We start from the raw sequence: 24,736 nt of genomic DNA, 5'->3' as shown, positions 1-24,736 counted from the left end.
AGGTTTGTTATATAGGTAAACATGTGTCATGGGATTTACCATATGGATTATTTTCATCACCCATGTATTAAACCTAGTATCAATTAATTATTTTTCCTGATCCTCTCCCCCCTCCCACCCTCCACTCTCCAAATGGCCCCTGTGTGTGTTGTTCCCCACCATGTGTCCATGTGTTCTCATCATTTAGCTCTCACTTATAAGTGAGAACATGTAAATGAGAATATGTGGTATTTGGTTTTCTGTTCCTGCATCAGTCTGCTAAGGAAAATGGCCTCCAGCTCCATCCATGTCCCTATAAAGGACATGATCTCATTTTTTACGGCTGCATAGTATTCCATGTGTACATGTACCACATTTTCTTTATCCAGTATATCATTGATGGGTATTTAGGTTGATCCCATGATCTTGCTACTGTGAATAGTGCTGCATTGAACATATGCATGCATGTGTCTTTACTGTAGAAAAATTTATATTCCTTTTGATATATACCCAGCAATGGGATTGCTGGGTCAAATAGTTTAATTTCTGTCTTTAGGTCTTTGAGGAATCACTACATTGTCTTCCACAATGGTTGAACTAATTTACAATCTCATCAACAGTGTATAAGTGTTCCTTCTTCTCCATAGTTTCGCCAGCATCTGTTATTTTTTGACTTTTTAATAATAGCCATCTTGACTAGTGTGAGACGGTATCTCACTGTGGTTTATATTTGCATTTCTCTAATGATCAGTGACAAGCTTTTTTCATATGATTGTTGGCCGCATGTATATCTTCTTTTGAGAAGTGTCTGTTAACATCCTTTGTCCACTTTTTAATGGGGTTGAGTTTTTTTCTTGTAAATTTGTTTAAGTTCCTTATAGATACTGGAGATTAGACCTTTGTCATACGCATAGTTTGCAAAAATTTTCTCCCATTCCGTACATTGTCTGTTTACTCTGTTGATAGTTACTTTTGTTGGAAACAACACTATTAACAGTCTGGTGTTTATTCCCCCAGGTACTTTCCATAGGTTATACTAATACATTATAAGTAGTATTTAGTATTAATATTTTTATTATTTTAGGAAATTGACTACTGCTACGTATGTTCTGTAACTAGAATTGAGGACAGACTAGAGAAGATCAAGAATGGGTCTAGTTGCTGGGCGCGGTGGCTCATGCCTGTAATCCCAGCACTTTGGGAGGCTGAGGCAGGCAGATCATGAGGTCAGATCAAGACCATCCTGGCTAACATGGTGAAAACCCATCTCTACTAAAAATACAAAAAATTAGCTGGGCGTGCTGGTGGCCACCTGTAGTCTCAGCTACTCAGGACACCGAGGCAGAACAGCATGAACCCAGGAGACGGAGCTTGCAGTGAGCCGAGGCGCCACTGCACTCCAGCCTGGGTGACAGAGCGAGACTCTGTCTCAAAAAAAAAAAAAAAAAAAGAATGGGTTAGTTAACAGGCTACTGTGACCACCTAGAGAAAGATGAGTGTGGTTTGGGCATTCAAGTTGTTGAATTCTGACTTTATTTAAATGGAAGGCCAACAAACCAGATGTAGGGTGACAAAAAAAGTGGAGTCAAAGGGACACCAAGAGTTTTGGCCTGAGCAAGTGGAAGGATGGAGAGAAACTGCTTCAGAGAAACTATCAGGGAAAGTCCACTGAGACGAGTTAAGTTCGAGGTGTCCATTGGTCATCCAAGTAGAGACGTCAAGCAGTCAGGTTCAGGGAATTTTGATTAAAGATATAAATCTAAAGTCTTTAGCATATAGATGATATTTGAATGAATGTAGATAGAAAGTAATTAAAAACATTTTTTTCAAACCTTTAAAGTTTACTGCCATTTAAGCTGTTTCAAAATACCTGTCATTATTATCAACACAGTGAAAAGTCAACATTTCATTTGTTCACAGCATGGGAGAAAATATTTGCAAATCATATATTTGATAAGGGATTAACATCTAGAATATATGTAGAACTCCTAAAACTCAACAGCAAAAAAAAAAAAAAAAAAAAAAGCAAAAAAAAAATGGGCAAAGGACTTGAATAGACATTTTTCCAAAAATGATATACAAATGGCCAATAAGTACAGACTCAACATCACTCATTATAAGGGAAATGCAAATCAAAACTACAATGAGATACCACCTCACATCTATTAGGATGGTTACTATCAAAACAACAACAATTACAAAATAACAAGTGTTGGTAAGGATGTGGAGAAATTGGAACCCTGTGCACTGTTGATGGGAATGTAAAATGGTACAGCTGCTGTGGAAAATGGAATGGTGGCTTCCCAAAAAATTAAAAACAGAATTATCATATGATCCAGCAATTCTACTTCTGGGCATATACTCAAAAGACCTGAAAGCAGGGTCTTGAAGAGGTATATGTAAAGTCATGTTCACAGCAGCATTATTCACAATCACTAAAATGTGAACATATCCATTGATGGATGAATGCCCACTGATGGACAATGAAATAAATGGATATGCAAAATGTGTTATAAACATACAACAGAATATTATTCCACCTTAAAAAGGAAGGAAATTCTAACACATGCTACAACATGAATGAACCTTGAGGACATTATGCTAAATGCAATAAGCCAGTCACAATAAAGACAAATATTGTATGAGTCTATTTGTACAACATACTTACAGAGTAATGTAAATCACAGAGACAGAAAGTAGAATGGTGGTTGCCAGGGGCTGAGGAGAGGGAGAAATGGTGAGTTACTATTTAATGGGTGTAGAGTTTCAGTTTTGCAAGATGAGTTTTGAAGCTGGATGGTGGTGATGGTTGCAAAAGAATATGAATCTACTTAACACCACTGATCTGCACACTTAAAAATGGTTAAGATGGTACGTCTTACATGTATTTTACCACAATTACAAAAAGTGAAAAAAAGTATTAAAAAACTGGTAATATATGTTGAAGAAAAATATCTGCTATCAGTGACAAAGGCAGACTCCAGGATATGTGTAAATAATACTCTGAGAGGCCTGTGAAGTGAAGCAAAAGTTAAGACATGAACACACGAGATGGATGTGTGTTGGGAGGAAAGCTGAGTGTTGAGAGAGGAGCTGTGGCAGGGCTTGGAATATGTCCAAGGTCCAGGGTAAAACTCCTTGGGGCCTTTGGAATGCGTCTGGACTTGCTGGCTCCTTGTTTCTAGCACTCCCATTATCTCAAGTAGCCATATGTTTCAAAGAAAATGCTAAACCATCACAGCTGTAGCTTGTTCACTTGATACATCACTTCCTTTCAACCCCCACATCCTCACCACCTGTTTCTTTGTTTGATCACCAATAAATAGTGTGGGATCCCAGACCTTGGGGCCTTTGCAGCCTCCATACCAGCGTTGGCCCCCTGGTCCCCCTTTCTCTCTTGTCTTTTCTCATTCCTTCGACTTCGCCAGACTTCGTAGCCCCCACAGCCTGGTGTCGGGTCTGATCACCCCAACAGATGTATTTTCACTGTGTAGTCTCCAAAACATTGAAAAAACAAGAGGAAAAAGTCACAGCCATTTGTTTACTTATTTAAAATCTGTATTCTGAGTTTATTTTATCCTATAACTAGTTCAAATATTCACATGATTAAAGGTTTTTCAGAACAGGAGTAGGCTGGAGAGTCCCTGAACTCTCCTTTTACAGCCCCTTAAATCTTGGTTCTAGCTGGCATTTACTTGGCTTCCAGCTTTGAGAAAAGTAAATCAGAAGCATCTACCTTCTGGTAACCTAAGAAGGAGATTTGGAGCCAGGAGGCATTTCATGAGCAACTTCATGCTGAAAAGCCTCCTTGTAATTTATTTCTTTTGGCATTTTGAAGTTCCAGTCAATCTGGTCAGCAGACTCTGAAGGAGGAACCTGTTGAGGCATTCCTGGAATCATACTGGAAGTACCTGGCAGGAATTCCTGCTTCAAGGCCTCCTTCTCAAGGGGGTTTGTGTCCTCCTGCATGAATATGGTCTTCTTCGTGGAAACAGTTTCAGAATTCAGTTCCTAAAAAGAAAACAAAACAGCAGAAAAGTTATTATTAGAGACTAAAGCACACAAGATGTATGGCAAAAACACAGTATTGCTATTTTCATGCCAGAGACTAAGAAACAAACTGAAATAGCCCTGCTTTAACAAAGCATAAAACCAAATCTATAGGAATGAAGTTGATTCACCAATAATTTAACTCCCTGCCAGAACAAAACCCAACATCTTTTAATGGAAAACAACACAATCTAGACTCCCTATAAAATGTCCTCTACAATGTCCAGAACACAAGTAATAATTACCATACATGTAAAAAAGTAGGAAAATGTGAACCATAATCTAGAGGAAAAGTATTAAATAGAAAAAGGCCCCAAAATGGTCTGGGCATAGTGGCTCACGCCAGTAATCTCAGCACTTTGGGAGGCTGAGGTGGGCAGATCATGAGGTCAGGAGTTCGAGACCAGCCTGGCCAACATGGTGAAACCCTTCTCTATTAAAAATACAGAAATTAGCTGGGTGTAGTGGCGGGCACCTGTAATCCCAGCTACTCAGGCGGCTGAGGCAGGAGAATCACTTGAACCCAGGAGGTGGAGGTTGCAGTGAGCTGAGATCTCGCCACTGCACTCCAGTCTGGGTGACAGAGTGAGATTCCATCTCAAAAAAAAAAGAAAAGAAAGAAAGAAAAAGGTCCTCAAATGACACAGACGATGGAATTAACAGACAAGAACAGCTATTACAAATATTTTTAAAAATCCAAGGTGGAAAATGGACATAATGTGAAAGTTAAGATGCATCAGCAAAGAAAATGGCAATTATATTTAAAAAACTAAATAGAAATTCTAGAACTGAAAAGTACAATATCTGAAGTGAAAAAATTCACAGAATCTCCAGATAGGATATAGGGCATTGCAGAAGAAATGGTCAATAAACCTGAAGGTAGATCAGTAGAAATTATCCAAACTGAACCACACAGGAAAAAAACCAAACAGAGCTTCAGTGACCTATGAGACAATATTGAGCAGTCTAACATCCATGTCCCGGGCTGAGGTAGGAATCCTTGGAGCTTAGGCTCTACTGACCCCCTCCACGCCAGTCTTTGCCTGGAAGTCGTACAGGTCCATTCTACAATGAGCCCTGTGGGGCTCATCCTTGTCCACATGGTCTCTGAGACCCTTCTAAACTTCAAACTATTGGGTCTATGCAGCAAATAGCTATTGATTCCATAAACATGTATTTCTAAAACATTTGTATAGTTTAGATCTTCATAAACAATAGTTTTCTTCTGACTCAGAAACAAAATTATTGTTTACTTAAAGCTGCATCTGCTTAATGAAGAGATATTAATACCAAAGATAACCTCTGCCTGACTCAAATTCTACCTCCTCTATGGATACTTTTTGGTTTGGATGATTGGATATGATCCCTACCATACAGAGCATTCTGTTTCTATTTGTCTTTTGATACATCCACTAGATAAGCAGTATTCAATCTCGGGTACTCAAAGACTTGCTAACCTGTATCCAAGTCACGATGTTTTGTTTTGTTTTTAAAGAGATTACGGAAAAAACTGCAAAGCTTTGAGTATATGCATATCAGTTCATCAGGTAAACTAGCAGCCCTGTTGAAATTTTATGCAACCCATCCTGGGCCAGTTTGAAATTGGTTTTCCCAGCACTAGTCACACAAAATGTGAAGGTGACCAATAGCAAGGAAGAGTTTGTAATCCACCTTGAATCAATCAGAAACCAGAACTTGGAATCTTGTCTTTTTGACACACCTCTGCCTCTTTGTCCTTTATTTAGCCTTGTCAAAGTTTGCTTGGAGAGTAACTCACATCTTAATGTTGTGGCTCTCTCTTGCCAGGTAAACTATAAATTTGGCTTCATTTTAGATCACTCTTGGGTTCTCTTTATTTCCTTCTAACATAGGGAATCAATTTCCATAATCACAACCTACACATGAACTCTTTCCTAAAACTGAGAACTTGCACACAGTCTAGACATTGTGCTGGTTTTCATTTCCCATCTTCCCTTACAACTGCCTACATCACACACTTGGCAAAAGAATGACATACCATTTACTTACCTAAATCTTGTTAAGGAATATTGCTACAGGATGCAAAATCTCCTCAGTGAAACACAAAAAGACAATTCAAAATACTGATGTGAGCTGAGAAATTTTCCTTAATAAAGCTACCATAAAACTAGGGTGGAGTTTTGGGAGTCTTCTTTATATATTTCTTATTGCCTTATATATTTATATTTCTATTAACAGTAAAACATAGATAAATGGATTAGAGGTGGGCAACAAGGTGATGACAAATTCTGCTGAATGATCCTCACTTCTCCCATCTCCAAACAATTGATTAAAGAAGGAATCTTTCCTGAGGGAGAGTTCCTTTAGACTATTGTCAAACAATAGAATGAAACTATCTTTTGATTTATTTACAAGACATCTAGGCTTTAAAAAGCAAACATATTCTTTATGACGACGTTGAGTATATTAGTATAAATGTAAATAAGCTTAATATTTCCATGTCTTCAAATTGGCTTGGAAGCTAGCAAATGCTAGTGAATTGTAATGGACTGCATTAAAGACTTTAATGCACAGAGTATAGTGATAGTTAAAAAGATGTCAGATATCAAACCCAACATTGCAATTGAGATGACTCTCTATCCAGGTATCTACCGCTTTGTAGAAAGCATAGAATGGTATAAGGTGTTTTTCAGGAGATTGTGAAAAAAACTGTGGGAGGTAAAAGATATCCTTTTAGACTGACAAATGCAGAGTTGTCTTCAGCTATTCCAGCTTAATAACTTACACCTAATATTACAGCATCACAGAGGAGGCATCTGAAGTTTCACGTAAAAGCAAATAGAATATAATAAACCAAATACTAAATACTAAGTTAAATATCTGAGGTATGCACTGGTAACAACCATATTTGGTTTCTGAAAAATATTGACTACTACTTGAAAAGGGCTCAAAGGATCTTATATGAAAAAATATTTGTTCCAAGTGAATAGATTTTTTTTAAAATCAGGTTTTTTAAAAAACCAGATATTTTGGCTAGGCACAGTGGCTCACACCTGTAATCCCAGCACTTTGGGAGGCCGAGGTGGGTGGATCACGAGGTCAGGAGATTGAGATCATCCTGGTTAACACAGTGAAACCCTGTCTCTACTAAAAAAAAAAAAAATTAAAAAATTACCTGGGTATGGTGGCATGTGCCTGTAGTCCCAGATACTCGGGAGGCTGAGGCAGGAGAATCGCTTGAACCCAGGAGGCAGAGGCTGTAGTGAGCCGAGATCGCGCCACCATGCTCCAGCCTGGGCAACAAAGCGAGACTCCATCTCAAAAAAAAAAACAGATTTTTTTAAAACCAGTAACACCAGAGTATTTCCTGAAATCTAAGACAAATCTCTCTTTTAATATCTCATTTTTTCATTAACAAAGATTGTCAATAACATTGGTTTGTATGCAAATATGTTAATACAGAGTGAAAATCAGGCTAAAGGGATCCTTAATGTGCCTTGAGGGGGGACTGGGCTGACTTGTGGCTTTCCTGGATTCCATGTTGGGATGTGTGCGGCCACCCAAAGCTGAGTCCTTCTCCCTACCTTATGACACTTTTCACAGTTCTGTTGAATCTGATATTCTTCCTGTTTCAGCATTTCTGTCATTTCCATTTCCTTGAGGCTACTGTCATATTCCTCCTGTAGCTGGATCTTCTCTTCCCTATTCTGGGGTGAGGTGACAGAGTCGAATCAGGTCAGCACCCAGGGAAGCCTTATAAATGGGGCCCCCTCACTGGGGACTGATCTGGGCTGTGGGCCTTTTGGGCTCGTTGAGTTTCCTCCTGTAACTAGCTTTAGCCTGCTAGTAGTAACAAACCCTTCAACTCCACAGCTCCTCTGAGTCGAAGCCCCACTCCTCTCAGCCCCTAGGATCCCCATGCTTCAGGGATATCTGGATCCAACAGCAAGTCAAATAAACCAAGAAATTCCCCAGGCCAGCTCCAGAATTCTGCCTTGTGTCTTGGCTTTCAAGTTACTCTGGGAAAGCTGGGCCCTCCCTAAGTCCCAGGGCCCATACACACCTCTTCTTTTGCTTTCGCTGTTTTCTCATAATGATAAAGCCAGTGAGCCAGGTATTCTATTGGGTCACTGGGCCGAATCTTTGCCACCTCTGCCAGTGCCTGGGCCAGGCAATTTCCGAAGCACCTCTTTAGGTAGTTTGTTTCCATCCTGGCAGCCTGGAAAACATCAAAACAAAGTCACGCTATTTTATTAACTTAATCTGATATTAAAAATAGACACATTCTAACCAATTAAGATTTATTTCAGGATAAATATGAGATGTTTCTGGATCACACCCTTCCCAAAAGAACCAACAAACACTTACTTGCTCTTATATTCGAATGGACTTTTTTCTAAAGTTCTCCAGCTGCACTAGGTCAAACAGTGTGGGTCCTAGGGTTTACCAGGCTTGCGAGGAGGCTGGTACTTTGGTGGTAAGGGTGGCTAAGGCCTCCCCTTACCCACACATTTCTGCTCTTGAGTACAGAGAAAATAAAGGAGCAGGCAGGAGGTCCTGGGGAGGGGCTCTGAGCACCCAGCAGGCTGTGCTATCGTGAGGTAGGAGGCTACAGTCATCTATCTATGACATAGATAAGATAGGCTCATTTATTTCACAAGGGACCATGGAAATGCAATGGGGAGAAGAGAGAGGGAAAATGTTGGTGCTACAGCTACTGCTTGTCAGGAGCTCTGCCAGCACCTGATATAATACTCCATTCTGTATTACTTAAGAATTTACTATTCATCATATTTCAAGAGCTGGAGGCAATGTAGCCCAACTTAGGAGCAGCAGGGAATTGTGGCAGTAGGAATGCACATTCTGGAATATGACAGACCAAGTTCCAGTCCTGATTCTGCCACTTATTAGCTGTGTGATCTTCAGCAAGTCACTCAGTCTCTCTCAGCCTCAGTTTTCTCATCTGTAAAATAAAAGTAACAAAAGTATGTAGTTCACAATAATTAGATTAGAGGTGATAATAAACACACACCAGGCACTTAGCCAGGCACAGAGTAACTGCTTATTACACTATTCAGTGGAGGATTGTGCCATGAAATGACCTAGGACCTGGCCTCCTCCTGACGGATTCCATATTCCTGAAGTTGACACATTTGAATTCCAAAAGAGCCTGGCGAATAATAAAAGCTTAGATCTAGCCTTAACATTTTCTGGAGGCATTTTTCAATTTTCCCCCCACTCCCCATTTTCTAGCTTAAGGAAGGAAAAACAAGTAGATAGATATCCATATCTATCTTATGGATATAGAAAAAAATATTTCCCAGCTCTCTCCACTACAAGGGCCTTGAAACCAAAACACTTCAGTAGCAATGAGCACACTGAGCATATAAACCTTGCTTGTAAATAGCCTTCGTCACTTAAGAGGAATCAGGGCTCCTTGGAGAAATGGCTGATTCCAAGGCTGGGGCAGGACAAGTCTAATAAGCCTGGAACATTTGGTTTTGCCAGAAAGTAAGAAAATTCTAAAAAATACAATGGTTGGGGACAGAGAAGCCAGCTGGAAGGGGCTCCTACTAGTCAAATCTGGGGCAGTTTGACCATTAAAATTAAAATAAATAGTGACTGTAATGGATTATAACTTACAGAATAAAATAAGACTCCATGAGTCCATATGAGAATATATACATAGATTAAGAAGGGAGAAGGCAAAGTTCTTGTTGAAGGAGAATGCCAACTAATAAAAGTGGGGAAAATAATGGAGTTTTAAAAAACTGCCATTTCCTCACCACCACAGTATAACTGAATCAAAGCAGAATCATCAGTGAGTCAATGAGTGCTAAACCTGGGTGAACATTTGACAAGGAATAAGATATATGCATAGTCTCAAAGTTTCTTCTCACAAATTAAGTATTAATTCCAAAGCAAATACAGAAATTTTACAGTGGCAATACCTGGCCAACAAAACCTTAACCAAGTAACCAACGCAAACATCACCAATAAAGGAACAAAGTGACATCAAGTGCCTCCTGATGGGATGCACTTCTTACGGTACATAAAACATTTCCATGGATTCCTGTCTAAAATGCAATATTTGAATGTAATCGAAGAAACATCAAATAAATCCAAAGCAACTACCCTGTACTCTTAAAAATGTTGAGGTTATGAAAAAAAAGAGTAATTGTTATAGATCAAAGGAGACTGAACAGCTATAATAACTACATGAAACACATGATCCTAGATTGGGCCTGGACAAGAAAAAATAATTCAGCTGGGCATAGTGATGCACACCTGTAAACCCAGCACTTTGGGAGGCTGAGGCAGGAAGATCACTTGAGCTCAGGGGTTTGAGACCAGCCTGGGCAACATGGCAAAACCCTGTCTCCACAAAAATACAAAAATTAGCCAGGTGTGATGGCACACACCTGTAGTCCCAGCTACTTGGTGGCAGGGGGTGGGGAGGTGCATGGGGTCTTGAGGTGGGAGGATCACTTGAGCCCAGGAGGTTGTGGCTGCAATGAGTTGAGATCTCACCACTGCACTCCAACCTGGGTGACAGAGACTCTGTCTAAAACAAAAAGAGAGAAGAAAAAAGAATTCTATAAAGGACATCATTGGGAAAATTGGAAGAATTGAATGTGAAATGTAGATTATGTGATATAATTTATGCAAGTTAAATTTCTTGATTTTCAATACTGGAAGTATGAGTATATCCTTGTTCTAGGGCTGAATAATGGCTCCCAAATGTGTCCATGTCTGAATACCTGGAACCTATGAATATGTCACCTTAAATGGCAAAAGGGACTTTGTAACTGTGATTAAATTAAGGATCTTGAGATAGGGAGATTATCCTGGATTATCTGAGTAGGAACAATGTAATCACAGGTGTCACTATAAGACGGACACAGTACGGTCAGACAGGGAAGGCGATGCCAGAGCCGAGGGAGAAAAAGCGATGTGATCCAGGGCCTTGAGCCAAGGGTATCCTCTAGAAGCTGGAAAAGGCAAGAAAATGGATTCTCCCCAGAGCCTCCTGAGGAACCTGTGCTGCTGACACTTTGCTTTTAGCTCTATAAAATTCATTTTGGACTTCTGACCCCAAGACCTGCAAGGGAATTAAAAAAAAAAAAAATTTAGTGGGGTAGTGATAGGGTGAGGATAGAGGTGGGTGGTGTCTCCTGTCAATCTGTGTGGTCCACTTGAACCAATGCATTTGGATAAACAACCTTCTACACCCTTCTTACTCAAAGCTGGTTTGATGACAGATGACCAGCAGCATTTCATCACCTGGGGACTTGTCGAGATGCAGAATCTCAGGTCCTACTCCACCCCACAGATTCAGAACCTGTATGTTAATAAAATCTCCAAGCAACTTGTACTTACCAATCTACTTTGCCTGGATCACTGTAGAACTGTCCTTCCCAGAAGGCAGAATCACCAATTCTGCAATCTCTGCTCATTGGGTGGCTGCCACACTGCTTACATGTGGCAAGCCATATTGGCATACCTCCACCTACTCTAAATTGCCCATTTTCAACAATGATCTGAATGAAATGTGTTTCCCCAACAGTCACTAAGATATGGTACAAAGACAGTAGAGCCAGCATAGAGCCACAGTGTGAGGCCTGGAGGGGAAGGGGTCAAGGGGATGCCTTTTATTTTTTATTTTTGAGACAGAGCCTCGCTCTGTCACCCAGGCTGGAGTGCAGTGGCGCAATCTCGACTCTCTGCAATCTCTGCTTCCTTGGTTCAAGCGATTCCGCTGTCTCAGCCTCCCAAGGAGCTGGGGTTACGCCAAGTTAATTTTTATATTTTTAGTGGAGATGGAGTTTCTCCATGTTGGCCAGGCTGCTCTCCAATTCCTGACCTCAGGTGATCCGCCCACCTCGGCCTCCCAAAGTGCTAGGATTACAGGCGTGAGCCACTGTGCCTGGCCAAGGGGATGCCTTTTAAGCCCCACTCAGACCAACTTAGGGTACACTCACCAGTGGGGGGACAGGCTATTTTTCGGTGTTTCCCAGAGCTCCCCTGACGGTCTGCTTACATTGTTCCTGGTCTTGCACTCAGTAGGCAAAATAAGAACAGGGGTTGTCTTTGCTGTATACCGCCCATGCTTGGCACACTAGGAGCTCAGTAAATATTTCTTGATTTATTCATTGAGAGCTCTGACGCCTGCGCTCATGCTTCCCTTTGATTTGTCCTTGCCCACTCTGGCACTTACTATCTCAACTAACATCTACTAAGGCCTCTCTTGCCTGGCACTGCCCCGCCCATAAGCTGAAAGAGAATACGGGAAAGGCTAGTACATGCACAGACGACTAGGCCAGGGAGGACTGCAAGGGCTTGGGCCTGGTGGAGACCGGACGGCTTCCCGGAGGTGAGGCACCTGAGTTGGTTCTGAAAGGAACCAAGCAGAGGTCACCAGCAAGAGCAAAGGTACGGAGTTGTGAAACTGCCAGGCTATTAGCAGCTTGCAGTGACGGTCTTCCAGCGACTCTAGGTCTTCCGCCCTTCTCCGATTTGGCTGCCCTTCCTAGTTCCTCCTCAAAGCGCGCCACCCCTTCGTCTCTCCCAGAGCATGCCTGCCTGCCAGCCAAGGTCCCTTGCTCTTTTCGGTCCCCCTACTCCTCCAGGTTTCTGCGCAGCAAGTCTCCTCAGCTCACCCACCTGAGCGCCGCCACATATACCTTTCCTCGACCCTTCGCGCGCACACCCTGCTCCCGCGTGCCCGCTCCTCTCTGGTTGGCGCCCCGCTCCTACGCGCCCCCTCCTCCCTGGCCCCCGCCCCTTGGAGCGCGCCCGCTTCTCTCTGCAGCGCTCCCCTTCTTGCATTCCCTCTCTTCTCTGCCCGTTGCCCCCTCGTGCGCGCTCTCCCCCCTGCACACCACCTCCTCTCTGCCGCACGCCCGCCCCCTTAACCCCCGCTCCTCTCTGGCCCCCTCCCCTTGCGCGCGTCCCCTTCTGCACGACCCCTTATCTATGTCGCGCTCCCAGCTCCCGCACGCCCCCTCCTCTCTGCCGCGTCCGCTCCACTCTGCCGCGCCCCTTCTACTCTGCCGCGCGCTCCTACCCCTGCACGCCCCCTCCATTCGGCCGCGGCCCCTCAGCCGCGCGCTCCTGCTCCTGCACGCCCCCTCCTCCCTGCAGCGCGACCCCCCACGACCCCCTCTTTCTGACGCGCGTTCCCCCTCCGCCGCCCACTGCGCGCCCTCTGCTCACGTACACGGGCTCCTTAGGCGCGCGCTCTCGTTGCCTGGCAACGGGACGCGGCTGCCGAGTGGCTAGCAGGGGCGTGTGTCGGGTGTGCGCACCGGGAAGGCCCGAACTGTTTTTGAGATTTGTTCCTCTAGTTTCGCAGGGTCCGGCGGGCAGAGGCGGTTCTGACCGTTGGGCCTTGGGCGTCGAGCAGGACTCACCTGAGGCGGAAGGAGGCCGCTTCGCGCCTGGGGCTCCCGAAAGCAGCCGCCTCTCCTCCTGCTCGTCCTGAGCGGGGAGCGCTGCGGCTGTCTCCTGCGGGCTGCGGGAGACTCTTCCAGACTCCCGGGTGGGAAAACCACACTGAGCGCCCCCGGGAGGTTGCCAGATACAATACTGTACTGCATGCGCAGGTAACTGAACTTCAGATAAACGAGTTACTTTTCAGTACAAATGTAGTATCATGCAAAGTTATTCGTTGTTTATCTGAAATTCAGAGTCACCTGGGCGAGCTAGGTTTTTAATTGAGAAGTCTGGCAACCCTGCCCGGGGTGCCCCTGCCCAGTCGGCTGGCTGTCTCCCAGGTGTGGGTGAGGAACCTCCTTCCATCTCTGTGGCACCTTCTTCAGGCTGTAAGCAGCTGTTTCTGTGGGAAACGGCTTTCTTATGTTGAGCCAAGATGCCTATTGGTGTATATGAAAAATAACATTGCTTACCACAGGAGAGATGGGTATTATCCTCGTTTCACGGACAGGAATATGCTAAGGAAGTTGGCAGGTCTTGCCTGGGTCCCACTGATATGCCCAGAAATCCGAGACAGAGCCTCCCCTGACTTGGCCCCACTGGTAGGCTAGAAGTTTTCTCTTTGGGGATAATGGTCCCCTTCCTACCTTCCCACATTTTATCTTTCTGGAGCAGTAACAGGAGTCTGTTCCCCCTTTTTTTAACTTCAAATGACTTTGACATGTCTTTGTAGCATTTTGGTCTTTTAGATATATCCTACTGAAGAAATACAGTGAAGATACTGTGTTCCAAAGTCAGTTGTAATAATTCTTTTCTCTGTGTAGTTAAGACACCAATATCAACCTGATTTGGAATTAGGTTCATTTGTGCCAGTTTGTTTTCAGTTTTTAGAGTTTTTATGACTCTGTTTATATATACACACATTCCTTTCCCCACTGCTGTTGCTAATACAAAAGATGACGGACCATATACAATTTCAGCACCTTGTTTTCTTTATTTTGTGTCTTAGAGATCACTCTTTAGTTTCTTCATTCTCTTGTACATCTGCATAATAATCCATTGTGTTGCTCTTAATCCCCAATTTGATGTACATTTAGATGGTGCTTCAGTGTGACTATTGTAAATAATACTGCAAATACCTGTGTGCATATGCCATTTCATATTTTTGCAACTATATCTTTGAGATAGGATCCAAGAAGCAAGATTGATGAGTCAAAGGGTGAATGCATATGTGATTTTCTAGATGTTGTCAAATTCTCCTCCATAGGAGTTACACCATTTTGCCTTCCCACCACTGTCATATGGCATATGCGCATGGTTATGCATAAAATTTCAGAGACACTGAAATTTTCCATAGAATAAAAATTGGGGGTTATGGACGGACCCCTAGATGTCAGTGTGTCTGAACTTTTATGCAAAATGCTAGGTGCATTTGTCCAGGGACAAGTTTAGACACAGTGACATTCTCTCCCCTATAATTGCCATGCTCATTCCTATATCAGGGCCTTTCCTCATACCTAGAAGACTCTTTCTTCTCTTCTTTGTCATGTTAATTTTACTGTTTTTTGGTTTTTTTTTTCAGTAAATGTGAGCTTAGCTCAAATGTCACCCCCAGAGAAGCTTTTTTTTTTTTTTTTTTACTTTCCTGACTTGATCAGCTCCTCCTCTTCTCTGGTCTCATAGTACTTATTTTAACTTCAATTTCATATTTATTGATTTAAATATTTATCTTCCCTTCTCATCTGTAAGCTCCACAAAGGCAGAGACTGTTTTTGTTTTAGTTTGGGCTGCTATAGCAAATTACCAACACTGGGTGGCTTAAAAACAATACACATTTATTTCTCATCATTCTGGAGGCTGGAAAGTCCAAAATCAAGGCATTGGCATTTCTGGTGTCTGGTGAGGACCCTCTGCCTAGTGTGCAGATGGCTGTCTTCTAGTTTTATTCTCAGATGGCAGGAAGTGAGAGCAAGCTCTCCCGTCTCTTTTTATAAGGGCATTAATCCCATGCATGAGGGCTCCACACTAATGATCTAATCACTTCCCAAAGGCTCCTAATACCATCACATTGGGAGTCACATTGGGAGTTAGGATTTCAACATATGGATATCTGGGGACATAGACATTCAAGCCACAATAGTTTTGTATTCCCAGTACCTATCATGGTGCCTGACCTATAACAGGTATTTTTGTTTGTTTGTTTGTTTGAGATGAAGTTTCACTCTTGTTGCCCAGGCTGGAGTGCAATGGCACAATCTCAGCTCACTGCAACCTCTGCCTCCTGGGTTCAAGTGATTGTCCTGCCTCAGCCTTCTTGGTAGCTGGGATTACAGACATGTGCCACCATACCGGGATAATTTTGTATTTTTAGTAGAGACAGCATTTCACCACTATGACCAGGCTGGTCTCGAACTCCTGACCTCAGGTGATCCACCCACCTCAGCCTCCCAAAGTGCTAGGATTACAGGTGTGAGCCATTGCACCTAGCAAATATTCATTATACATTTGTTGAACAATTGATTACATTTCATCAGATTATCAGGAGAGTCTGTATTTCTTAAAATATTAAGGGTAATCTGAGGGTGATCAATTTTTCCAAAGCACCTGAAAGAGATTGGTTGCTGCATTTTTCCGTTTTAAAAAAATCTGGTCTATGATTATTCCTGTTTATCTTCATAACTGGAAGGAGTAAGATATAACTGGGAGAGTGGAGAAATTCATTCCCTTGCCACCATGGAGAGACAGCTGTGTCAGCCCTGTGATTAAAACACTCTTCAAGCAGCTAGAGGAGTTTGTCTTCTAATGGGAAGACAGACACACACACACAGAGATAGTGTAATTCTCTATGATAGTGTGGTAAATGCTGTGTAAGCTGCTTGGAGCAAGAGGAACTTCTTTGGGTTGCCTGGGAAAGCTCAGGGAATAAGAAATGATTCTCTACCTTGCAGGGGAGGAGATCTTTTGAGAGAGAGAGAGAGGAGAGTGAGGGAGATGGGAATGTGCAAGGGGTGGTCATCGGAATGGCAGGATATCCATGAAGTTAGAGCCCAGGGTGTGCTGGGGCCAGGAGAGATGATGTCTGGAGGTGAACCTGAAAAGAAAATTGGGGCCAGATTGTGAGGAGCTTCATATGTTATTATTTGGAGGCTGAGTTTTTATTCTTTGGCCTTGGAAATTTATAGATTTTTTTTTTTTTTCAAAAGGTGGACTATTGTGATGCTTTGTAAAAATGGCTCTCATGGCTTAGGAGGGACATTTTAGTGTAGTCTTTAGGGTTAGGGTTTTGGAATCAGGAGGTGGGTACAAACTCTGTCTCCTTCATCTGCCAGCTGTGTTATCCTGAATCAAGAAGTGGGTACAAACCCTGTCTACTTCATCTGCCAGCTGTGTGATCCTGAACTATGCACTTATGCTCTCTGTGCCTGGGCTTGCTCATGTTCCCATTGGGATCATGATACCTATTTTTCAGGTATGTTGTGAGAATTAAATGGGACCCACATTACTTGGCATCAAGTAAACTTGAAATCAATAATGATAATATCTCTTTTCTGACTCTTGGACTTGAGGTCCTTCAGGATTTTTGAAACCACGTTAGTTGTAGTGACTTCTGTGGAGTCCTTTTGGAAACTATTAGAAGTTTCCTGGGGCCAGCTTGCTTGTGACACCCCCAACAGGAAGTGGATATGACTGAGGGCAGGGTGTATGTAAGGCTTTGTTCAACTCACTGGAGTTTAGTCTTATAGTGACTTTATTGAAGATATCTTGCAGTAATGCAAAAACACTTACTTTTTAGGAGTTTTTATTTAGGAGTTAGAAATGGAGTCAATATATCTTCAAAAGCACCTTGGGGCATGTTTAACTCAAGGTCTTGCAGAAGTGGCAAGAGTTCGCCCAGTGGATCCAATAGAATATTTAGCATTGTGGATTTACAAGTTTAAGGAAAATGTGACCATGGAACAACTGGTAAGTAGGAATCTCCTAGAAAATTAGAAGAAAAAAAAAATTGGTCCAACTTGTCTGCTTTTTAAAAACTTTAATATTATTACTTTTATTATAAAAATAATGTTTATTATACAAAAACTTGAACAACATGAAAAGTAGGAAGGAGAAAACAGTACCCAAAGAAGACTTCTATTTAGATATTTAGGTAATTCCTTTCATGGGAAGTATTTTTTCTATAGATTTATAGATTTGTTTATGCACTTGTGATCATACACAATGTATAACTTTAATATTGTGCTCATTATTCAGATAACATATCTTCCCAAATTATTATATCTTTTCCAAAGGGATGGGCTATAATTTGCTTAACCCTTTCCCTAATTGTCTCTATTAAATGCTTTCAAGATTGCTTTTACAAATTGCTTTCTCTCTAAGAAGTCATGTGCTGTTGTTTTTAAACAATGCTAGAGACAAAAGGAAATGGCCGAGCTGGAGCATGAAAGAGAATTAGCTCTGATGGAGCAGGAAATGATGGAGAGGCTTAAAGCAGAGGAGCTCTTACTTCAGCAGGTGAGGCAAGTAGGATAGTTCAGAGGGGACTGGAATTAACGATGCCAACCTCAGCGTGGCACAGCCCAAATGTTGATAAACTTCCCATCTCCAGTTACCTAGATATGGCTTCCTAATATCTTCATCTTTATGGATGTGTGTGTCTTCCTTGCTGGAGAAGCAGCAGCCATGAGTTTTCCTGACTACATTCTTGTATACATACATACACATTCCTTCCTACATTGCTGTTGCTGATACAAAAGATGCCATACCTCCAGGTAAGAGGAAAATGCAGAGAGTGTGCTGTCACAGAAGGTAAAGGGAAAGAGTGTTTTGGTGAGATCTGAGTGGTCAGCCATATCTATTGCTGAATGGAAAAGTGTTCATCAGAGGCCACCGTAATTTGGTGGGAACAGTGTGGATGGAGTGGTGGGGGTGGGGGGAGTTAGGCAGGGGAGATGGAAAATGTAGGCAGTGCTTTCAAGATTTTGAGAGCAAGGAGAGATGCTTTTGTGTTTAAGAGCACAGTAGTGGAGGAGTGAGTGGATGACATTAGGAAATAGAGTGGATGATTCGTAGGGTCAGCTTGCCATGGAGATGAGAGGAAATGGGCCCAGATCATAGGTTAGGCAGGCAGAAGGCACTTCTTTGATTATAATCGACAGAAAGAGGAGAGAATGGTGTTGGGGAAGCACCTTCTGTGTTCAACAGTTTCTGTCTTCTTTATGAAGTAGGCACCATGATCATCTGCTAAGAACAAGGGTGTAAAGTAGGAGGTATGGGCAGAGTGGTGAAGGTTAGAAATGGCAGCTTTGGAGGATGGAAGAGAAGAGTTGAGGGATATAATTTAGCATTACTTGGTAGCAGTTGGAGATCAATCGTGCTATTTGGTTTGGTTATGTGATTATGTGATTCTCTTCACTTGGGCCCAGATATCTGAGTGAAGAAGTGGAACAGGCGGACCTTTTAACTGAAGCAGGATTGGGGTAGCATGATTAGGGAGCTGAAGATATTGGTAAGGGAATTGTTGAAGGGATGGGTCATGGAGTACAAGCTGGAGAGAGGAAAGTTCCAGAGTGGCTTCTGGACTGATTTAATTTATAGAGAGCTTCTAAGCTAAATTTAAGCCACTTCTATAGTTCTACCAGATAATACTTAACTCCAGAGTCTTGACTCAAGTTTACATATTTAAAATGGGGAAAGAAGTCTATTATTTGGGTATGCAGATAAAAAGAAAAATATAGACCTGGCAAATAGCTTCTCTGACTGACTTCCTTTCCCTGATATTGAGGTAGAAAACTGCAGGCCCCTTAGAAGGATAGGGCTGTTGAAAACTCTACTGCTTCTGAGTCTTCATTTTCAGTCATTGGCTTATTCTTGAGGGGAGGTTAAAAAGTGTTGAATTGGGTGTCAAACTGTCATCCAAACAGGCCAGGTGCTTCCTGCAGCAGCCACAACCGTGGATGAGGAGCCAGCTTTCTTCTTACAGCTCCTATACCTGGTATCTGTCCCTTTCTATAAAAAATCAGAGAATTCTCAGCGGTTCTCCTTCCCCAAGGCAATTACATCATAAGTGGGAGATACTTAACTCTTTTTGGCTCACCTACTTTATCTTACTTGTGTATAATTTGGTAATACTAGCGATAAAAAGTTTCTCTAGCCATATTATGTTGACCAGTATGAACTAATCCACTGTGTATAGAATCCTAAGTATTGTATTAGGGTGGAAGATAAAATAATATTATGCAGGAGATGTTATGGCCAGTTAATGGAGTGGATTGGTGTGCAGAAATAGATAGGAGAGATCAATCTTAAGGCTTAAGAGAGAGTGTGGCTGAGATGAAGAAAGCCAGAGAGGCCTCTGGATACCTTCTGAGTCATGTGAGCTGGAGGTTGGGAACTCTGGTTATTTCCTTGCTGGTTGCAAAAGCAGTTGTCCTCATAGTCAGTACCGCTGACTTGAAATTCCTTGACATTTTAGGCACTCTCCAGCAAGCCTAGTTTTTTGTGAACAGGGAAGTATTTTTATTGCCATTTTCTATATAAGAACTTATTTTTGAAGTGAGAACATTTTTGTTTTTTATTTGTTTTGAATGGCTTTGAGTGGTTTTGCTCATGTGTGAAGAAAGGGATTAGGTTTTGGAAGTTTCTTGAAAATGTCAAGAAGCTGGTTATTTTGATCAATCTGATTGTTATTTAACAAGTACACTTTGCATTATTGTTGAGAGGTTGGAGTTATTTAACTTCCTCTATCAGTGTCTGAAAGTTGATTGAAACTGTTTCTGCATTTCAGCTACCTACCCCATCACTTTTTTCTTAGTGGGGATAATATAGGAATACCAAGAATTACCCTTAAAAGCCTTTTGCAAATGAGATATTAATCACTTTATTATGTCTTTACTTGCAAAAAATTATTATTTTAGAATACATTGTCAGATAGTAGACATTTTATGCTTTGCAGGCCAAGAGGCAAATTTGAGGATATTATGAAGGCATTATGGCATATTATGTAGGAATAGCAAGAGAGAAAATGAATTTTTGCAAATGTTTTATTGATGAAATTCAAACAATCATTGAATATAAATTTTTTGTTAGACAGGTTTACTATTGAGAATTTTAAAAAGTTTTTAAAAGATAACATCTCACTTGAAGTTCAGTGTTAGTGTGGTCTGTCATCAAAATCTATTTAAAAATATTTATCTGCTAATGCTGATCTGTAATGAGGTTTTATGTATTTCATCCTTGAAAATGTCTTTTTACATACATAGTTACTGTCAACGACTGCTATCAGTCTATGTGTGTATAATTTAAATTGAGCGTATTTATTCCTTAGAAGGTATTTCTAGAATTCTATTATATTTTTCTCTTGCTGTTTGCCTTTTAGCATGCAGTACTTTGTAGAATAGCCACTTCCAACTGAAGGTTGATGGAAGTTTCTTAATTGCATATATGGATTTTGAAATATGGAAATTTCCTTTGCACTTACATTGAGGCCTTACAAACACTCTGGAATTGTAGTTCGAGGTTGGAAAATACATCCACTGCCAATTTGTTTGAGAACGAAGATCTAATACCTTGTTCTAGTTTTAACAGCACTGGAAGTGTATAAAGCAGCTTTATATTGCTTGTGATTCAAACAACATGAGTTGTTGTTGAAGTGAATTTACTGCAGTATAAGTTTTACATATGAGTGATGTTTTGCCATGTAATTTTAGAATGAATTAAGAAACATTATCAAGTCTGCAGCCAAAGCTAATTTCCAAATCTATTGAATGTTTGATAATAGTGGTTGAGAGTATTTCTTCTCATTAAGAAAAATTTAAATCCTGTTTACCAATAACTTACTCGAAAAAGAAACCAAGAAAACAATCTTATTTATAATAGCTTCAAAAACAATAATATACTTAGGAATAAATTTAACCAAGGAGATGAAACATCTATACCTTGAAAACTGTAAAACACTAATGCAAAAAGTTGAGGAAGACACAAATAAACGGAAAGATATCTTGTGTTCATATATCAGAAGAGTTAGTATTGTTAAACTGTCTATAATCCCTAAAATAATCTGCAGATTCATCTCAATCCCTATCAAAATTCCAATGGCATTCTTCACAGAAATAGAAAAACCCAATTCTAAAATTTGTATGGAAGTACAAAAGACCCTGAATAGCCAAAGCAATCCTGAGAAAGAAAAACGAACTTGGAAGTATCAAATTACTTGATCCAGAATAATATTATAAAACCATAGTAATTACAACAGTATGGTATTGGCATAAAAACAGACACATAGACCAGTGGAACAGAATAGAGAACCCCAGGAATAAGCCGAAGTATATACAGTCAACTAATTTTTGACAAGCCCTGCAAGAAAACACAAAGGGAAAACGATAATCTCTTCAATAAATGGTGTTGGGACAACCGGATATCCACATGCAAAAGAATGAAACCGGATCCATGTCTTCTACTATACACAAAAATCAGTTCAAAATAGATTAAAGACCTGAATGGAAGATCTGAAACTGTAAAACTCCCAGAAGAAAACATAGTGTGGAAAAAGCTCCTTGACATTGGTCTTGGCAATGATTTTTTGGATATGACACCAAAAACACAGGCAATAAAAGCAAACCTAAACAAATGGGACTAGGTCAAACTAAAATGCTCTTGCATAGCAAACAATCAGCAAAACAAAAAGGCAGCCTATGGATTGGGAGAAAATTTTGTGAACCATATGTCTGATAAGGAGTTAATCTCCAAAATATATAAGGAATACAAATTCAATAGCAAAAAAAACAAAAAAAGTAACCCGATTAAAAAATGGGCAAAGGACCTAAATAGACATTTCTCCAAAGAAAATATAAAAATGGCCAACAGATATATTATTACAAGTGGCAGGTAATGTTCAACACCAATAGTCATCAGGGAAGTGCAAATCAAATCAAAACCACTATGAGATACTACCTCACCCCTATTAGGATGGCTGCTTTCTTTTTTTTTTTTTTTTTGAAGACGAAGTCTTGCTCTTTCACCCAGGCTGGAGTGAAGTAGCATGATCTCAGCTCACTCCAACCTCTACTCCCGGGTTCAAGCGATTCCCCTGCCTCAGCCTCCTGAGTAGCTGGGATTACAGGCACCTGCCACCACACCAGGTTAATTTTTTTTTTGTATTTTTATTAGAGACGGGGTTTTGCCATGTTGGCCAGGCTGGTCTTGAACTCCTGACCTCAGGTGATCCACTCACCTTGGCCTCCCAAAGTGTTCGGATTATAGGCATGAGCCACCGTAATCCGGATGACTGTTATCAGAAAGGGAAGAGACATGGCCGGGCGCAGTGGCTCACGCCTGTAATCCCAGCACTTTGGGAGGTTGAGGCGGGTGGATCACAAGGTCAGGAGATCGAGACCATCCTTGCTAACACAGTGAAACCCCATCTCTACTAAAAATACAAAAAATTAGCCAGGCGTGCCTGTAGTCCCAGCTACTCAGGAGGCTGAGGCACTCCAGCCTGGGTGAGTGCAAAAAAAAAAAGGGAAGAGACACATATTGGTGAAGGTGTGGAGAAAAATGAACGGTTATACACTGTTGATGGTTATACAAATTGGTGCAGCCATTATGCAAAACGGTATGGGTGTATTTCAAAAAATTAAAAGCTACCATATGACCCAGTAATTCCTCTTCTCAGTATATGGTCAAAGGAAACGAAACCAGCACTTCATAGAGATTACCTGCACTCCCATGTCCATTGCAGCATTATTTACAATAGCCAAGATTTGGAAACCACCTAAATGTCTTTCAGTGGATGACTGGAGAAAGAAATTGTGAGCTGGGCACAAAGGCTCACACCTGTAATCCCAGTACTTTAGGAGGCCAAGACCTGAGGATCACTTGAGGTCAAGAGTTCGAGACCAGCCTGGACAACATAGGGAGACCTCATCTCTAGAAAAAATGTAAAAATTATCCAGGCATGATGATGATGGCATGCACCTGTGGTCCCAGCTACTCAGGAAGCTGACGTGGGAGGATTGCTTGAGCCCCAGAAGTTGAGGTGGCGCCACTGTATTCCCACCTGGGTGACAGAGCAAGACCCTGTCTCGAAAAAACGTGAGATGTATTTCTCATGTATATCTTGTATATATATCTCACATATATGTATTCCATATATGTATATATAAAGGAATGTTACTCAGCTTTAAGAGAAAAGTAGATCCTGCCATTTGTGATGACATGGATGAAACTGAAGGATGTGATGTTAAGTGAAATAAACCAGACATCAAAAGAAAAATACCACATGCTTCTATGTGGAAATCTTAAAAAAAAAAAAGTTGAATACATGAAAACAGAGACTGGAACAGTGGTTACCAAGAGGTGGAGTGGGGGTAGGCCTGGAAGAAGAATGAGGAGATGTAGGTCAAAAGGTACAAAATTGCAATTATGCAGTATGAATAAATATAGAGATCTAAAGTACATCATGAGGATGATAACCAATAAGATTGTATTGTGTACTGGAAATTTTTTAAGAGTAGATTTTAGGTGCTCTTACCATACAAAAGTAACTGTCTAAGATGATGGATATTGAAATTGCTTACCTGTGGTAAGCATTCACTATGTATATCTATATCAAAACATTATATGCACCTTCAATTTACACAATAAAAAGTTAAATCTTGGCCCTGAGCTCAAAAATTCATGATATAACTCTTAAGCCATGGAATTGCTGTGTGGTAGGACATAAGGATATATTCAGCTTCTGTTTCTGACAAAAATTCACGGAACTGATGGTCCAGTTTACAAGAGTGAATGAAGGTCACTGTTGACACCGCTGGCTCAATAACACATCATAGATTCAAATACTTTCACAGAGTAGCTGCTGTTGAGTAATATGCTGACAACTTATTGTCTTTAAACACTCTATTTTCTCACGAGCTCTGTAAATTTGTTCAGCTCAGCCTTTTTCTATTCCACATGTATTTTTATCACTGTCAGCTGTAACACATCTTAGCAGATTTCACTGCAGGTTGTATTGAATTGGTGTTTCTACATGACTTTGAAAATACTCTTGCCTATAATTGTTCCATGAAGACTGTGTTAGTCCGTTTCCAAGCAGCTGTTAAAGACATACCGAACACTGGGAAGAAAAAGAGGTTTAATTGGACTTAACAGTTCTATATTGCTGGGGAGGTCTCAGAATCATGGTAGGAGGCGAAAGGCACTTTTTTTTTTGGAGACAGAGTCTCGCTCTGTCGCCCAGGCTGGAGTGCAGTGGCCGGATCTCAGCTCACTGCAAGCTCCACCTCCCGGGTTTACG

At 41.2% G+C, this 24,736-nt stretch overlaps 2 protein-coding genes across 5 annotated transcripts in view; one reads left to right on the top strand and one right to left on the bottom strand.

Moving 5' to 3' along the window:
• Window positions 1–2,615: 2,615 nt before the first annotated feature.
• Window positions 2,616–24,634, bottom strand: DYDC2 (DPY30 domain containing 2). 3 transcript variants are annotated; one of them, XM_011929195.1, is made up of 4 exons: window positions 11,991–12,137; window positions 8,072–8,227; window positions 7,593–7,715; window positions 2,616–3,990 (listed from the first exon to the last, which is right to left on the bottom strand). In XM_011929195.1, the coding sequence occupies exons 2-4, from the start codon at window positions 8,216–8,218 to the stop codon at window positions 3,727–3,729; spliced, it is 534 nt and encodes a 177-aa protein (XP_011784585.1). In that variant the 5' UTR covers window positions 8,219–8,227; window positions 11,991–12,137; the 3' UTR covers window positions 2,616–3,726. The 3 variants fall into 3 exon arrangements, with proteins under 3 accessions (XP_011784585.1, XP_011784581.1, XP_011784592.1); XM_011929191.1 differs by lacking the exon at window positions 11,991–12,137 and adding an exon at window positions 24,590–24,634 and having other exon boundaries at window positions 3,520–3,990; XM_011929202.1 differs by lacking the exon at window positions 11,991–12,137 and adding an exon at window positions 13,422–13,559 and having other exon boundaries at window positions 3,520–3,990.
• Window positions 17,260–24,736, top strand: part of DYDC1 (DPY30 domain containing 1) — a 16,546-nt gene continuing 9,069 nt past the window's right edge. For both annotated transcript variants that reach the window (XM_011929217.1, XM_011929211.1), the window contains exons 1-2: window positions 17,260–17,406; window positions 17,854–17,955. In XM_011929217.1, the coding sequence (XP_011784607.1) occupies window positions 17,260–17,406; window positions 17,854–17,955 (249 nt within the window). The remainder of the gene's footprint in view (window positions 17,407–17,853; window positions 17,956–24,736) is intronic.

This window comes from Colobus angolensis, unplaced genomic scaffold (genome assembly GCF_000951035.1).
Source record: "Colobus angolensis palliatus isolate OR3802 unplaced genomic scaffold, Cang.pa_1.0 Scaffold12, whole genome shotgun sequence".
In the NCBI taxonomy this organism is placed as follows: Eukaryota; Metazoa; Chordata; class Mammalia; order Primates; family Cercopithecidae; genus Colobus; species Colobus angolensis.
Note: the sequence above shows the minus strand (reverse complement) of the source record. Positions and strands in the feature narration are given on the sequence as shown.